The following is an 18,331-nucleotide window of genomic DNA, read 5'->3' as shown; positions in this document are numbered from 1 at the left end:
GTGGTTGCAGCAATTATCACTTGGTGTAACAAGTGCCCGATCATCAGAAGTTTCATTAAATGTAGAGTAGATCTTTGGATTTTTACTGGACTAAATTTGGTGCGAAGCTAAGACCAGCTTCACTCCAGGGCCCTATCTCATCCAACTTCACCTAAGTACTTCCACAATATCCTTCAGCGTGCAGATTAAATACATGCCGGCAATACTCTGAAATCAATAAATCCACATATACCTGACAAGAGTCTTTACTACAAGACTACAAGACAGATAATAAAATAGAAAGCAGATTACAGGAATATGATTCTGCTTTCAAAGCAATTGCTGGATCCTACATGATAGCAGAATACTCTGATAGCAGAAGCCCAGTGAATTCAGCAGCAAGTGTCACTGAAATAGCTCCACTATCAACTGTGTTTTGTTTTTTTTAATTTCCTACAGCACTGGGGGGAGTACAGCACTGATCAGCTAGAATGACTAGATGGCAAGGGATCTCGGTATGTGAAGAAGCTGAGGTTCCCCACTGGCGACAAACACCATGAAGAAGCATTGGCTAAAAGGTCAAAACCAGTAAAAAAAACAGATTTTGTGTTCCAGTGATAATAGGATGTAAACTGAAGGTGGTTGACATTGGTTTCTGAAACTGTTCCTTATTGCTATCAGATACCTTTCACATCCTGGTGGTGCTGCCTTGTTCTCAAACCTTTAATTCTACCTCTTCCGTTATGTCACCTCAGCATTTCTTCCCTCATTACCTCAGGACTCTACTTTGCACCACCAGCTCCCCAGGACTTCACTTGACCCTCATCAGTGGGGGTGGCGAAGCAGGTACTACACTTTGCCCAAGAGTGACCTGCAGGCTAGCGAAGGGAAGCAGTGCCTTACACCTCCTTTGGTAGACACGTACACCATCTCCACCCTGGCACCCAACACCCACACTATTAATTGTTATTATCTTGTACGCTGTTTACACCGTGAGCTTCACACGAGCAAGGAATTTCATTCAACCCTGGCATAAGGGACAATAAACTAATTCTGAATCTGAACAGATTCTTCGGCGTGACAATGCTCTGTTTCACTGGGTGGCAGCGGCAGATTCAACAGCAACATTCAAAAGAGAGTTACATAATTGCTTAAGGAAATAAACATTCAAAGGCTATGATTAAAGGGCAGGAAACTGCTGTGGCAAACAGATGGCAGAGGCACAATAAGGAAACTGGTCTCTTTCCTGAATGGATTTTATGATGATTCTTATACTAATGGTCCATTTTTAGAGGAACCCAAAGCTAGGATGATACCTAATTGAGGCAAATAGGATCAGTGTAAAAGGCTTGGCTGGGATGTGGTGGTCTATATAACTCTATTGTCTTAAATTATGAGGTTTTTATTTCCATAAATATGACCTGACTTAACCCAGATGTCTGTGCAAACATGAGATTCAGCTATTGAAAATCAGAAAACCATGGATGTGGGAGAACAATTGGTTCTGGTAAGAAATGCAAGAACAAGGGAATATAAAATTAGTAACTCCCAATAAGGAGGAAGCTTAGGCCAATTTCCCTCACACAATCCGTCTTAGAAATCTGGGGTTCTCTTCCCAGGTTTTGATATTGGATATGAAGGATCATCTGGTGATTATAAAATGCTGAGAAGACTGAATGGCAAGCTCAAGAGAGTGAACAATCAGCTCTCCTGTTTCTATGATCTTTTTATTTATTTATTGAGATACAATGTGGAGTAGACCCTCATGGCCCTTTGAGCCACTCCACCCAGCATTTAATCCCTCCATTTTAATCCTAACCTAATCATGGGACAATTTACAATGACCATTTAACCTACCAACTGGTACGTCTTTGGACTGTGGGAGGAAACTGGAGCACCCGGAGGAAATCCATGCAGTCACGGGGAGAATGAACAAGCTCCTTACAGGCTGCCGGAGAACTGAACCTGGGTCACCTGTACTGTAAAGCTTTGTGCTAACAACGATGCTACCGTGCCTCCCTAAGAAAAGATCTCTCCTAAGGATGTCAGAAAAAGTTGGAAGATAGCTTAAAATAAATGGATATAATTTCAAAAGACTAGGCAGCTGACAAGTAACTTTAAGCAGAGAGGTCTTATAAAGGAAAGGAAATTGACTGAAGGGCCGTGGAATGTGGATTTCTCCTAATTTAGGCCACAGGTATGGTTGATCACCTTTATTAGGTGGGGGCTGGGATGACGGTCATAGGATAGAGGAAGGTGGGATTAAAAAGCAATGAAGTCATTGGCTCTTTCTGGATCAATCATCATCCAGCTCCAGTACTGGCAACATCCCAAATCAAGCTGGATTTATTACCATGCACAAATGTGCAGTGAGGTGCAGGTACAAAGAATAGCTTGCTTGCTGCACCATCACAGGCACACGAGTTCAGACAATACATAAAATATAAATTATGCATTGACGTTAGAGATAGTGAAGGAAAAAGAGAGTATGCAAAATAAAATTAGTGCAAAAAATACGGCCGAAACAAGTCCATGGTAGTGTAAAAGATGGCCCATAGTGTTCCGTTGCTTGGGTAGGATTAGGATGAGCCCGTTAATTCAAAAAACCTGATGGACAGGAAAGTAGCCGTTCTTGTTTCGGTATGCCAAGGATGTGACCTAGAAGACTAGTGTGCCTTCAGGGTGCCAGATTTTCATGGATCTGGAGGCGGGCAGATTCAAGGCTGGTGCCACCGTCACCGACTGATGTGTCGTGGGAGATGGAAGATCAAAGGCAGTGAGCTGGCTGCGGGCTGTGTGCCCAGAGACCCGAGTTCTTCGGGCACAGGGCTCGGAAAAAGTGACGCAACAGACTTCCAACACCATAAATCAGCGAGTTGTTTGTTATGTCTCCCCTCTCACAGTGAAAAGGGGACACCTCTTTTTCCCTTATTAGGGAGAGAGAGAGAGAGCCTGTGGTATGTTGAATTACCGGGTGAACGAGTAGTCTTTGGGGTACTGCAAGCCTGTGTCTTTACTGATGCTCTGCTGCACGCTTGAGTTCTTGGTGGGGGAGCACCGATGTTTTTTGCTGGTGAGGGAGGCTGGGTCATTGCTTTGCTGCTGCTTACGTGTGGGAGGGGGAGCTGTGGGGGGCTTTGAGTTCTAACATTTAACTGTTATTCATTCTTTTGGGCACTCCTCTGTTTCTGCAGATGTTTGCGAAGAAAAAGAATTTTGGGATGTATATTCTATACATCTCTCTGATGTTAAATGTACCTACTGAAACCTATTGATCCTGGTGGTGTGGGACTTCAGGCTTGAGAGTAACAGCGGAAAGAGGATGGTGGGCTGGGATTCCCATCCTGGTGTCCACGGACCCCTTGCTTCATGGTATAAAAAACGTTGGGGACAGCTAATGATAGCTGCCACCTTCTTAAGATAGTGTTTGCTGGGGAGGGCTGTGCCAGACGTAAACCAGACTCACTACTACTTTGCAGCTAACATGTGGCATTGGCTCTAATACAAACTTAACAATAGATGGGCAAAATATTTTGGACTGGTTGACTGCCTATTCTCAGTCACCGTTAACTTATTGTCAACCTATCTGTAGTTTCAAAGACCGTTAATTAATCAAAAAGATATGTTCCAAAATCAAAGCTCATAATTACAGAAGCCAATTAGTTCATGACTGTTTTAATTCAAAGTTGGGCCATTGTGACTTTACAATTGAATAGAAACTGGGACTCTTTCCGTGGAGAATGAGAGAGATGTGGGATAATAAAAAAGTAATATAGGAGAAATGTTGAGATGAAGTGAACAAGGGAACCTGTATTTTTATATGCTCCATGTAGAATGAATTACTCTTGTGACTGTTGATATTGGAGAAATTGTAACAGAGCTAAAGAGCTGCTTTACGAGTTTATGGTGGGATTGCGTGCTAACTGAGATTATGAGCTCAAGCTCTTCGACTATAATACTAATGAACAAAGACTAAGTCACAATCAATGGCATCTACTGTAATATGAGCAATCCCGAGTTGCACAGATGTAGAACATCCTATTAAAAGAAACAGATACAGCAGTTAAAAGTGCATGCCAGGAATTAATTGGATGCAGCACTTTGCATTAAACTGTTTCCAGATAGCTTAGAGGAGGCAGAGGGTGTGGAGGTGAGGAGGATTGTGAAATAACAAACCTCCTTCCTTTCGTTGTTGTTTCTGGAATATTCTGCCTTGGAAAAACAGTGCAAAATACTAAATATCGCAATTGGTTGAAACCATCTTTATAGCTTTTTTAATGCAGCAAGAGCCTACTAGAAGTGATGGACACAGCCCGGTCCATCAAAGGAAAACCCTCCCCACCACTGAGCACATTTACAAGAAGCACTGCCATGAGAAAGCAGCATCCATCATCAAGAATCCCCACCATCTAGACCATTCTCTAATTTTCGCTGCTGCCATTGGAAAGGGGGTATAGGAGCCTTAGTCCCACATCATCTACTTCACAAATATGTCACTGCATTTCAATCATCAGGCTCTGGACCTGCATGGATAACTTCATTCATCTTAACTCTGAACTAGTTCCACAACCTATGCACTCACTTTCAAAGACTCTACAACTCATGTTCTCAATACAGTATTTATTTTTTGTATTTGCACAGATTATCATCTTTTACAATTTGGTTGTTTGTCAGTCTTTGTGTGTGTTGATTCTATTGTATTTATTTATTCTACTGTGGATGCCTGCAAGAAAATGAACCTCAGGATAGTATATGGTGACATATACTGTAAATACTTCGATAATAAAGTTACTTTGAACTTTGAAGAACCTATACAATGAAAGGTGATAAAATGACTGCCCAATAAATATGTCTCATTGGAAGCAAATCTGATATTACGGTAAGGTTTTCATTCGGCACTGGCTGGGGTGGGCTAAGAACCTACACCCTATACTTACAGACTTGGAGGCAGGAGTCCTGCAACTATATAGAGTGCTTATTCCTGCCCCAATATCTACAAAATGGCATATACTCAACAACAGGTTTGCAAAAGTCTCTTTCCTATTTCTTGGAATTTCAAGTATTTAGTTCTTGGCATTATAAAACTCTGATCAAACCACACTTGGAGTGTTCTGTTCATTTCTGGTCACCTCATTATAGGAAGGATACGGAAGCTTTAGAGATGATGCGGAGGAAATTCACTAGGATGCTGCCTGTATTAGAGAGCATATTTTATGAGTAAAGGTTGAACAAACTAAGGTTTTTCTTTTTGGGGTGATTGAAAATGAGAGGTTAGTTGACCAAAGTATACAGATTTTGAGAGGCACAGATAGAGTGAACAACAAGCATTTTTTTACCAATGGCCAATACCAGAGGATATCTGTTTAAGATTAATGGAGGACAGTTTAGGGGAAACGTCAGAGGAAGGTTTTTTCACACAGACAGTGGTGGCTGCCTAGAATATACTGCCGGGTAGTTTTAAAGGTTGATACAATAGGGACATTTAAGAGACTAAGATAGCACATAGCTGGAAGAAAAATGGAAGATTATGGGCTATGTATAAGAGAAAGGTTAGATTAATTGTGGAGTAGGTTTATATGTGTTGGCACATCATTGGCCGAAGAGCCAGTTCCGTACTGTGTTCTATGTTCTAAAATACTGGTCTCTAGAAAAAGATTCAAAATACACTCAGTGGCCCTTTCATGAGGTACACCTGTACACCTGCTTGTTAATCCAAATACCTAATCAGTCAATCATGTGGCAGCAACTCAATGCAGACATTATCAAGAGGTTCAGCTGTTGTTCAGGCCAAACTTCAGAATGGGGAAGAATTTGGTACAGGTGTAGCCTATACCCCCTCTTTCACTCTGGCTGTCTCCTGAGTTCTTATCTTTCAACTAAAGATCCAGAACGTGGAGGATGGAGAGTGTCTGATGGGCAGCAACACACAAATTCCAAGATACTGGGGGTGCAGGAGAATGTGCATCCGACAGTGCCCTCATCCTGATAGCAATCTTTGTGTGTGGCTGTATTGAACGGAAGTGTGCAGGCACCTAGTGTCACTGATCAGAGGTTCTACATGTCCCTGATGTTGCAAACAAGGCCTGGCCTTGTTGTCCCGCAGTGTTGTATTCAGTTGTATCTTGTCACACGACCTCTCCTTTATGGAAAAATTGTTTCTGGATGTCACCTTTGACCACAAGTCCATCAGCTAGTGGCCAGCAAGCAACATCCTTCAAGCGCTGCAGCAGAAAGATATGATGGATCAAGCAGATTGTCAGAATGACTCATCGCCAGAATTCACCAACAAGAGCTCAGTTGGCTGGAATTGGGAGAAGACCTCCCCCTTCCTACTGAGTCAGAGTCACACCCCCAGTGCACACCACCTTTTGAGATGAAGACAAGATGATGGACCAGGGATTTGCAAAGGTGTTCTGGCAAAGGGTATAAGGGTCTTTGTCAAGGTTCATCTCAAGCCGTTAAGTAACTCTTTTTTGAAGTGGGGCAGCAGGGAAAGCCAAGAAATTGTAGGTAGAGAAAAGTTTGGAGAAGATTATTAGGATGTTTCCTATAGTGGAGGAGTCTAGGACCAGGGGAACAGCTAAGAATACAGGGACATCCCTATAAAATAGAGATGAGGAGGGATTTCTTTAGCCAGAGGGTATGGAATCTGTAGAATTCATTGCCACAGATGATTGTGGGGGCAAAGTCGTTGGGTATATTTAAAGAGGAGGTTGATAGGTTCTTGATTAGTAAGGGTGTCAAAGGTTTTGGGGAGAAAGCAGGAGAAAGGGGTTGAGAGGGATAATAAATCAGCCATGGTGGAATGCTGGAGTAAACTCAATGGGCCGAATGGCCTACTTTGCTGCTATGTTTTAAGGTCTAAGATCCTTAGGTATACGAGATACTCATATTTGACACACTGTGGACTTGTTAAGGAGAGTCAGCATGGTTTTGTGTGGGGTTGGGGAAGGTGTGAGTTTGGTTCGGCCAGCTGGAGCCCGAAGATGGAGTCTTTCCAGCACTGAGATGGCTCCAGCAGTCAGCCTTGCAATTTCCAAAACCTCTCCAAGAAACTGATGGAATTCTATCAGTGCCAGCTCCATGAAAGCACTAGTGGTCTTGCTGATAAATGGCGCTCTGTTTCGGGAACAGCATGTGTTAAGGATTGAAATTCCTGTGGGAGTAGCAGCTTTGCTCGTAACTCTGGCCTCAGGAAATAGTCCTTATAAGTGACACCCCAGCTGCAGAGCAGTGTTAGCAATGAATGTGAACACATTATGAGGATGGAACAGGGATGGAGGAAGCAACACAGGTTACACAGCAACAGTGTGTGCAAGGAGATTGCTTCCTCTTGCAAAGCCAGGAAATGTGTCTACAAAAGGTTCAGATGTCTGAATTTGGGAGCCCTGTTCTTCATCTGAGGAGTTAATTGAGGATTTGAGGATTGTCCAGGGAACAGTCACAATTGCCCGCACTGGTCTCAGTCTGGTTGCCCTCAGTCTTAGAAAACTTGTGTTGGGATTTTGTCGTTCCTGTGCTATGCCATACATAACACTGCTACAAGGAAAAAGTCAAGAAAATCTTGGCGAACTGGTGAGCCTTACATTTTAGTTAGATGTAATTTTTGGCAGGCAGGGTTCATGAAAGAGGATCATATAAAGAGGGCACTCATACCCTTACAGGAGTTCCCTGCAAACCTGTGTTTTCAGTCTTTTCCCTCCAGATTTTCAACTGGTGGAGATGGAACTAATTCTTTTTCTGCAAGACTCCTTCTTGATACTTTCAGAGGGGAACCTGCTGAAGCCACCAGCTAGCCATCGACTGAGAACCAAGTTAGCATGGTTCTACTTGAGGTTTGCTCCACAGAGTGCTGAACAGGAGAAGTGTAAATATGCCCTTAAAAGGGATTCAATTATTAAACACAGCTCACTATGACAGAAGAGTGGCAATCATGATTTGATTGAAAATCTTTTCAGAAACTAATTTTGTGTCTTACACATTATTTATGTGTCAGAGAAACAGCAATAAATTCATGAAAAGCTTGCAACAAGAAGTCCATCTTTATTCACAATGCAGGTGCTAGGAATACTGCACAAACTTTGCTTCCTTCAGCCTCTGGTTAATCATCCCTCAGAGACTGAGAATTCTGGAAAGCATTGGACACTTGTGGATTTGAAACAACACAGAATGGAAATCAATCACCACTACTCGTGAAGAGAATAAGCCTGTGAAACAGCGCTTTTGGATGCACGCTGAGCAGTGAGAGTTTGGGAGGGTTTCCGCTGGAGCAGTGAACTTTACAATGCAGAGTCCAATCTCACTTGCTGATTGACTAACTCAACACGCTTTCCACTCACACCTGTGTGACAGCTGCACTACTGGTGCCACTGCTGAACACAGAGCTGAAGAGCACAGATCAGGCCCTTTGGCCCATTATGCCAGAGCCTAGCATGATGCCAATCCTTTCTGCCAGCACATGATCCATATTCCTGCATATTCATGTGTCTTTCTAAAAGCCCCTTGAACACCACTGTCGTATCTGCTTCCACTACCACCCCTGGCAGCAAATCACAAACACAAGAGATTCTGCAGATGCTGGAAATACACACACACACACACACACACACACACACACACACACACACACACACACACACACACACACACACACACACACACACACACACACACACACACACACACACACACACACACATACGTTTCGGGTCGACAGATGCCAGGCAATGCATTTCAGGCACCTACCACACTCTGTAAATAAAACAGCCCTACTCATCCACTTTAAACTTCCCCTCTCTCAGCTTAAAGCTATATGCTGTACTGTTTACCATTCAACACCAGGAAAAGGATTCTGATTGTCTATTCTGTCTTTGCCTTCATAATTTTATAAGCTTCTACCAGGTCTCCTTTTAGCCACGATCCTCCAGAAAAAAAGCAACCCATGTGTATCCAAAGTCTCCTTATAGCTAACACCCTCTAATCCAGGTAGCATCCTGGTAAGCTTCTGAATGCTCGCCAAAGCCTCCGTATCCTTCCTGTAGCGGAGTGGTGAGTGCCATCCTGGAACTGATTCAGCCCAAACACAAGATATGGAGCAGAAATTTGCTGCTTCCCTCCACTGCAAAGCTCGGAAGAATCAGGCTCTATCACACGGTGGATTTACCGCCCAGGTTTGTGTGGTGAATGTCTACGTATCACAGTTCAGTGAGTGCAAACCATGCATAAATACAGTATACACTACACAGCAGGAGAGGCCTGCAGCCGTAGCAAGTTTAAGGAGATACTTTTCTGCTTGGTCTTTACTTCTAAAGGAACAAAATGCGTTTGTAATGCATGAAAGGAAGAACGACTTCCCAAAAGCATTCACTATTTCACAGATTAATTCCTATTCCAGAAGAGGGAAAACAGGAACACTTCTATTTCTAATTCCATGGTGTAGCATTTACCAGGCTGAAGGACAACTTTGGCCCTGTTGTTATAAAACTACTGGATGTTCCTTAGTGTGATAAGATAGACTCTTGACCTCACAGTCTACCTCGTTATGGCTTTGTCAAACCTCACTGCACTTTCTCTGTTGCTGTTACACTTTATTCTGCATTCTGGAATTGTTTTGCTGAATGCTGTTATACCTCAGTGCACGATGCAATGGATTGATCTGTTATGAACAATATGCAGGACAAGCCTTTTGCTGTACCTCAGTGCACGATGCAATGGATTGATCTGTTATGAACAATATGCAGGACAAGCTTTTTGCTGTACCTCAGTACACGTGACATTTCTAAACCAATTCCAGTCCCAATTTTGGCAATGTCTAATCAGTTACTTCTGAACTTTCCGGATCATTGCTAAATGACAGATGTGATCTACATATGTGTGCTGTGCCCATCTTGTCTCCCTCCACACCCCCCCACCACCACTCACCCTCACTTTTTCTCTCCCAACCCTCTGCCTCCATTCACTAGTGACTAGGATTACACTGAGAACCCATCGAGGGGAATCTGAGTGTGAATGAACTTGGTTACGGACACATGAAAACACCTCTAAGTGTGTTTTTTTGTTACATTTCCTTGTTTTGTCTGGACTTTTGCCTTCTTCACTGTCTGATATACAGTAATTTATCTATAACTTGTGTTTTGTGTGTTGACTTTAACTATGTGCCTCTAATAGTGCAGCTGCAAGCAATTTTGTCATTGTCACTGTACCTCACTGTACTTGTACATCTTCCAATAAACTCAACTCAACTTGATGCCTACCTTCCTGATTTGGAACATACCTTCCCGATTTGGAATATACCTTTAGCTCTTCACTGGTCCTGATCTAGACTGTGGAATTCCCTAAACATGGAGCAACGTGGAATGCCAATGTTCTCACCATCTTCTCAATGCCAGTAAAGATGTACAAATTGCCAGGCTTATCAACAATTCTCACATTCCACATATACACATAAAGGATTAATGGAGTTCAGTCACAAATTCTAATTTAGGGTAACTGCAATTCTGTATGACCACAAGGATATTGCTCCCACATTAGGAGAAGAAAAGTTCCACAGATGCACTATTGTCCTCATCGCTGTCTTGTAAGGAGTTTGTATGTTCTCCCCGGGACTGGGTTAGTAAATTGTGGCCATTCTATGCTGATGCCAGAAGCGTGGCAACATTGCAGGCTGCCCCCAGTGCAATCCGCACAAAACTTGCTGCATTTGATGCAAAACTTGACACAAAACTTGGAGCTAGATAGGTATCTTATGGATAGGGGAATCAAGGGATATAGGGACAAGGCAGAAACCGGGTATTGATAGTAGATGATCAGCCATGATCTCAGAATGGCGGTGCAGACTCAAAGGGCCGAATGGTCTACTTCTGCACCTATTGTCTATTGTCATTTCACTGTATGTTTCGATTGTACACGTGACAAACAAAGCTCGTCTTTTTTTCTTTAATCTTTAAAGTATCCTGACTGGCTACATTATGGCCTGGCATGGCAATTTCCAATAGACAAGAATACAGGAGACCGTAGAGAGTAGAGGGCACGGACCTGCCAACCATTGCCAACATCTAGTTGAAGCACCGCCTCATGAAAGTGGCATCCATCATCAGCCATCCTCACACTCCAGGTCATGTCCTCTTCTCATTGCTACCACCAGGCAGGAGGCACGGGAGACTGGAGCCCCACACCACCAGGTTCAGGAACAGCTACCTTCCTACATCCATCAGGCTCGTGAACCCACATGGACAACACAAAATGACCTCAGGAACAAAGCAGCAAGAACCCTCTTTTGCATGAGAAGGAACTTGCCTCTAACTGTTTTCTATGTGCTAATGTCCTGTTTTGCAGAGTTTCTTTTCCCTGTCTTGTATAATGTGCATATAATTTATGCTACGTGTGTTGTTTGAACCTACGTGCTTGTGATGCTGCTTTTCTTTGTACCTGTACCTCACCATACTTGTGCACATGACAATGAGCTCAACTAGACTAGAAGTGAGGAAGAAGACATTAATGTAAGCTGCCCAACCTGACCAGCGGATGGGCCTTCCCTGCTGGGGGACCGGTGTGACCAAGTTACCTCTGTGTCATTACACATGTACTGTTAAACATATCATGGCCGCAGAGATGCCCCAATCCCTGCCCCGCAAGCATGCCTCCTACTCACTGTGACACGTTGGTATGTTGCAGTATTTCCAGTACACACCGTCTTCGTGCTCAGCAATGTAGCACCAGGGCCTCACATCATTGTCTGGGTTCCTAGAGAGGCAAGAAACTATTCATTAGGGAGCTTATCGTCAGTCAGCCCTCACCCTCCATACGTCGTTACCAATTCTGTGACCTCTTTACGTAAAACAGTTTTGTGGGCTACCTTATTGTTGAGTCATTTGCTTCAAAAGGACACTGGACATTCTATTGTCTTCTTTCATATACAACTGTGTTCAATTTATGTTTCTTTGCATGCAAATGGCGCTCATATAATGCTTCTATAAGTAAGCTTTTCATTGCATTTGTGCATACACGAATGTCTGCATGTGACAATAAACTCGATTTTCACTTTAATCAGGGACTGGAACCAGGCTGGAGGACATCTGTTCTCTGTGCAATGGATGTGCTAATACATTTGCACTGCACAACTGCAGGAACTCATTACGGTTGCTCCCCCTCCCCCCGAGACTTCTACCAAAACGAAGTACAATGTTCAGTGTTGCTGTGAAATCACATCACCTGCAGACCCTCCTCCAGCACAGTTGCTGCCTTGACCAAGTCATGGGCCACTCTTTGTTCCTTGTATGTTAATGCAAATACTGGAATGTGTGGTTCCTTAACATTGTTATAGCTGGGGTGGTAATGAGGACCGACTCCCACTACCTATTAAATGCTCCCAATGACATGCACCTCAAATAGTCTCTGACAACCCAGTCCAGCTCCTGGCCTTCACGTGTGGCTTAGTTACTAAGTCCAGTAGAACCATTTCTACTGACAGGAGAAGAGGCAAAGAAGGATTACTGGTGCCTTAAAACCAGTCGCTTTGGGCAGATGGGGCTCCTTAGTCATGGCTGGTATTTCATGTAGGAGAAGGAAAACTCTGATCTCAACCTCTGGTGCCTTGCAGTTATACCCACTCATGGGGAAGGCATCAGGAGTTAACTCTGAGGAGAAAATCCCTAAGACAGTCCTACATTGAGTTCAACACTGTTTGGTAAATCCTGCAACACTGCTGGTGCCAACCTGTATTGATCTCTGCCGTTCCTCTGGGTTCATGAGATGTGTGGAGAGGGGTAGTCTGCTGCATGGGCAACAGCTTGCTCTCCATATTGTACTGCCCTGGCTTGTGTATCCAGACAGCTAGGACGTAACGTCCATGGCCGAACCTGACAAACGGGAGCCCCTAAGGAATGATTTCATTGTGTGCTTCCACAAGGAAGAAATAGGTGGACGCAAGAAATTCTGCAGATGCTAGAAATCCAAAGAAACACACTCAAAATGCTGAAGGAACTCAACAGACCAGGCAGCATCTATAGAGAGGAATAAAAAGTCATCGTTTTGTGCCAAGACCCTTCATCAGAAGAAATGGGTGGCCTTGCCAGTATGATCACCCCATGAACCAAGTGAAAATAGGAATTATCTAAACATGGTGTTTTTTGTAGACTCAGTATGCACAAGAATGTCTTTAACAAGTTTTCCATCTTGAGCTTTCAAACACAAGCCCTATTTACTCAATTGTTCTCTCACGAAGGCAGTGCCTTTTGAAACCACAACTTTTTTCTTCCAGAACATATGGTTATGATCATTTCCATGGTTTCTGAGAGAGTAATTTTCTGTGTGAATTTTTATTTAATACTGAAACTTGACAGAATGATTGAGCACAATGGAAACCGGCCGTCAAAAAGTAGGAGAAATTTCCCGAAGATATATAGGCCTTATTACAGAGGATATGACATGGGAACAGACTGCCCAATCTAGCAGATCCCTGGGCGAAGTTTATCTCTTCCAACTGTGCCAGATCTAATCTCAAGTACACACCCTGCTTCCCTACAAATGTTGCTTCATGTCATTTGATTTCTTGGAATGATGTGTTATGAAGAGTGTGATAGAGCAGCAGACAGTAGCAGATGCTTCCTCAACCACTGAGGATATCTACTAGGGATGATATCTCAGGAAGATACATTCATTATTAAGGACTCTCACCCTTCTTATTGCCCTCTTCCCATTACTGCCATCAGGCAGAAAGCACAGGTGTCTGAAGACCCACACCTCAAGGTGCATCAACCAATTCTCCTCCACTGCCATCAGTTTCTTAAACTAAACTGAAAAACCCTAATTCTACCTCAGGCTATATTTACCTCAATTTACACTGATGTCATTGCATTTGTTTTTTTTGTTTATTTTTAGTTTATATATTATCAAGTGTATGGAATTTACGTTTGTAACGCACTCTGCTGTTGTTGCACAAAGCACATGTTCAGTCCATATGTGCTATGGGTATGTATGCCCATAATAATACATTAGTAATTGAAACCAGCAGCCATCTTGGACCGGTAGTGACCCATGAATGCCAGTGAAATAAATGAAATGTTGCTAATGTTAATTGAGGAAGGAGCATTGACCAGAAGATGAGATTAATTCTTTCCTCCTCTTCTTTCTGTATGCATGATTTTCAATAGACAACAAATCAAAATTCTGGTATTAGCACTTTTATTATCAATAGAAGTAAAAATCAATCAGGTTTCTACTAAAGAAAGATGCTGCACAATCTCTGTGTTACAGCTATTCATTAAGTGGGAAGGCATGCTGAGAAAATAAAGACACGATGAGCCCAAGGAACGCTTTCACAAAGGCCTGCTGCTGTGAAATTCATTAGAGCACAAGCCTAAATGTGTTGTACACTATTAAACAGACTTTGCACACTTAAGGCTGCTCCTTCACAGGTTCCACCAGTACAGATGCTCAAAACTATTTGCATAGGTTTAAGGCAACACGAGTGAATCTGCTGATGCTGGAAGGAAATAAATAAAAAACACAAAATGCTGGCAGAACTTAGCAGGCCAGACAGCATCTATGGGAGGAGATAATAACGACGTTTCGGGCTGAAACCCTTCATCAGGAGTGAAGTAACTCCCCCCACTTCTTATCCCCCCTCGACCATCCCATGTTACTTCACTCCTGATGAAGGGTTTCGGCCCGAAACGTCGTTATTATCTCCTCCCATAGATGCTGTCTGGCCTGCTGAGTTCTGCCAGCATTTTGTGTTTTTTATGCATAGGTTTAAGGGTGGAACTAGGGAGATCCAAAGAGGGACAATGTCAGAATGATGGCTGGTGGGGCGGGGATGGGTGGCATGTGTTGGGGACAGCTCAGAAAATGGAAGGACGTAACACTGGTCAAACAGAAGGGGACTCGACTCGCATCAAGGGTTAGCTGGCACAGATTCTAAAAAGCTGGGTTGATGGTAACAGGCCATGAGTAATAACTGGGATATTGTTAGTCAAAGTACTTGTCAAGAGGATGGTTAGAGGTACACTTAGCAACTAGGTGTGAAGCTGGAAGCACTTTGGGTGATGAGAGGTGAGATGAGGATCAGGAAAGTTGTGGTATTTGGAAAGAAGGTAAATTTAACAATCCGGGTGAGACTGGCAGAGAGGAGGGGTAGGTTTGATAGCTGTGAGGGGAAAGTTGTAGTCTGAGACTATCAGCTTTCAGAAAAGAGAATCGTACCCCAGTGGGAGGAGGAGGTGTTATGTCAGATGAACATATTAGTAGGTCAGAAAAGGGTCAGGCTGGCAGATTAGTGGCTGACTGTGTATCAAGTATGAATTGTAAATCCTTTTGAGAGACCTGGGATATTCTAGGTCAGAGAGGGGTGGTAAAAGAGAGACACATATGTTCTCATCTTAAAGGGAAATTCAGAACTGCTTTCAGTTAGCACAAAAGCAGGCATCATGGTACAGTGGATTCCGGTCAACTCTTAAGGCTGCAAAAAGGTCTGGGATGCCCTTTGTTTCTGACAGTATGCTGCTTAATTGAGACAGGAGACTGTGCCAAACGGTTTCTTACTAGTGTCAGACACATGCACCTGTGTGACCAATAAGCGCTGCACCGTGCTTGGAGTGAACAGCTTTTAAAATAACATTATTTGCATGTACTTGTGTTCAAAAAGCGATGATTTTTGTCACTGATAGCTAGCGAGAAATAAGCAGTAAGATCATTCAGAACTATTTTTCTCACTCCATTTTCAAGCATTCAAGCTTGGAGATGCCAGAAACAGCCGAGAGTGAAAATGAAACAATTTCACTACTTCAAACATTAGGAACTACAAAGAATTTGAAGGTATCGACAATCGTCTTAAATGTTACAATGAGAATGAGGATTTGGAGGATGCAATTGTTGATAGTGTTGTACAAAGACAGTCTATTACCTACACTAGGTTTTTGTACTGATTTTGTTCATTTACAGTCAAACAAAAGAACGCATCATCATACTCTCGATGAATTCCATTGATAATTATTAGGAACTGATATGATTTTATAGTCCTATAGTAGCATTGATAGTGTTCTAATTTGTTCTGTGTTTTATTTAAATACATAACTAGTTACTCAGTTCAATGGTAGTTTGTCTTTTTTTATAGCTTTTTAACTATTTCCATGAAACTTTGGTTAATTGCATCAGCTGCTTAATTGAGCCAAAATATACTCGTTCCAATGTGTCCCAGTTAACCAGAATTAACCAGTACTTGTAAAAAGAACCTGCAGATGCTGGAAATATGATATTAAACAAGAAAATGCAAAGTATTTCTTTGCCAAAAGAAATAGACAGGTTACCTGACAGGTAACCTGAGGAGGTAAAAACAGAATTCCAACAAAGAATCTGATCTGAATGGTTAACAGTGTTTCTCTCTCCACGGACGCTGCCTAATCTACCAAGTATCCACAGAATTTCAAAGTAGTTTGCTTCTTTTGGCTTCATAAAGAACTTAATCAAAAGAATTTATAAAGAACAAAGTACTTCAAACACTTTGAGTTTCTGCAGTGTTAATATTCATTTTGAGAGGACTAGAAAATAAAAACAAGGATGCAATGCTGTGGCTTTATGAGGCATTGGTCAGATCACATGTGTAGCATTGTGAGCAATTTTAGGCCCCTTATCTGAAAAAGGATGTGCTGACATCAGAGGGAGTCCAGAGGAGGCTGACGAGAATGATCCCAGTAATGAAAGGTTAATGTATAAGCAGTGCTTAATGCCTCTGGGTTGGACCTGTTGGAGTTTAGAAGAAAGAGGGGCGGGGGATCTCACTGAAACGTATAGAACATTGAAAAACCTAGATAAAGAGGATGGGGAGAGGATGCTTCCGATAGCGGTGGAGACTAGGACCGGAGGGAACAGCCTCAGTATATAAGGGCGTCCCTCTAGAACACAGATGAGGAGGAATTTCTTTACCCATCGGTGGTGAATCTGATTGCCAGAGATGGCTGTGAAGGCCAAGTCATTGGGTATAATGCAAGTGGAAGTTGGCAGGTTCTTGGTTAGTAGGTTACGGGGAGAAGGCAGGAGGATGAGCTTGAGAAGTGAAGTTAGTCAGCCATGGTCGATTCAATGGGCCAAATTGCCTAGTTCAGCTCCTGTGTCTCATGATCCTAATATTGTTAAGGGTGCTAAACGAATATAAGATCTTTCTTTAAATTTTTCCTTTCTTAATAAACATAACATTTTGCATCGGGGGAAGCAAAACTGCTTAATACTTTTTGCCACTGTGAAGGAAAAGAAGTGAACATGCTAGTGGGAGAGAGAAAGGGAGGATACAAGTGGAAGAAACACTTTAGAAAACACAGGCTGCAGTTGGTAGGTCAAGGTGAGGTGAGATAATCAGTGCCAGGTCTGGAGACTTCACTGATGAAGGGGATGGTACTGATGAAGCTATGAAAAGTTGTCTGCATTACAGGTTGAGAATATTGCCTGCCAATGTGAGCCCAGTGCAAAAACAAGATAAGCTTAAATCATTCTCAAATAGAATAGATAAGTTGGCACATCAAATGCCTTTGAGATTACTTTCTGAGAACTACATTTACAAAGAATCTCCTTAAGTAAATGGTTTATCTGCCAGCACATAAATATTCAGTTATTAAACAATACCAGTTCTTGGAATTGCTCCTTAATTAAACATTTTCTGTGTTGATATCAAACATTTAACTGTACCACTGCTGATACTGAAGCAGCAGGCCGCTTTGTTTCATCTTCAGACTTTCTGAAGTTGATATCAATGTCAGTGTATGCTGCCTCACACAAACGAAATGCAAACACAATGTGTGTCTTAAAAAGTCCTGTCAAGCTGGACAAGCCATCCGTCCTGATCTTACACACACCGGCAGACTGCTTTGAGCTCGCCTTTTTAATAGATGCCTTTCCATCTGTGATGGATTAGAGTTGGTCGGCATACCTGTACTTAGTGGTCACTTTATCAGGTACCTGCTGTTCCTAATAAAGTGATCACTGAGTGTACGTTTGTATCCTTCTACTTCAAGGTTCAAAGTGTTGTGCATTCAGAGATACTCTCCTGCATACCACTGTTGTAACAAGTTACTATTGCCTTTCCTTTAGCTTGAACCACTCTGGTCGTTCTCTGATCTTTCTCATTAACAAGACTTTTTCTCCCACAGAACTGCCACACACTGCATGTTTTTTTTTTGTTTTTACACCATTCTCTGTAAACTCTAGAAACTGGCATGCATGAAAATCCCAGGAGATCAGCAGTTTCTGAGATACTCAAACCACCCCGTCTGGCACCGACAATCATTCCACAGTCAAAGTGGCTTAGATCACATTTCTTCCCCCATTCTGATGTTTGGTCTGAACAACAGAACTTTTTGACCAT

General features: G+C 42.6%; 1 protein-coding gene across 2 annotated transcripts in view; it reads right to left on the bottom strand.

The window, feature by feature from the left end:
* Nucleotides 1-18,331, bottom strand: part of kremen1 (kringle containing transmembrane protein 1) — a 218,071-nt gene that overhangs the window by 81,349 nt on the left and 118,391 nt on the right. For both annotated transcript variants that reach the window (XM_073065438.1, XM_073065439.1), the window contains one exon: nt 11,630-11,721. In XM_073065438.1, the coding sequence (XP_072921539.1) occupies nt 11,630-11,721 (92 nt within the window). The remainder of the gene's footprint in view (nt 1-11,629; nt 11,722-18,331) is intronic.

The sequence above is a fragment of the Hemitrygon akajei genome, chromosome 14 (assembly GCF_048418815.1).
Source record: "Hemitrygon akajei chromosome 14, sHemAka1.3, whole genome shotgun sequence".
Lineage (NCBI taxonomy): Eukaryota > Metazoa > Chordata > Chondrichthyes > Myliobatiformes > Dasyatidae > Hemitrygon > Hemitrygon akajei.
Note: the sequence above shows the minus strand (reverse complement) of the source record. Positions and strands in the feature narration are given on the sequence as shown.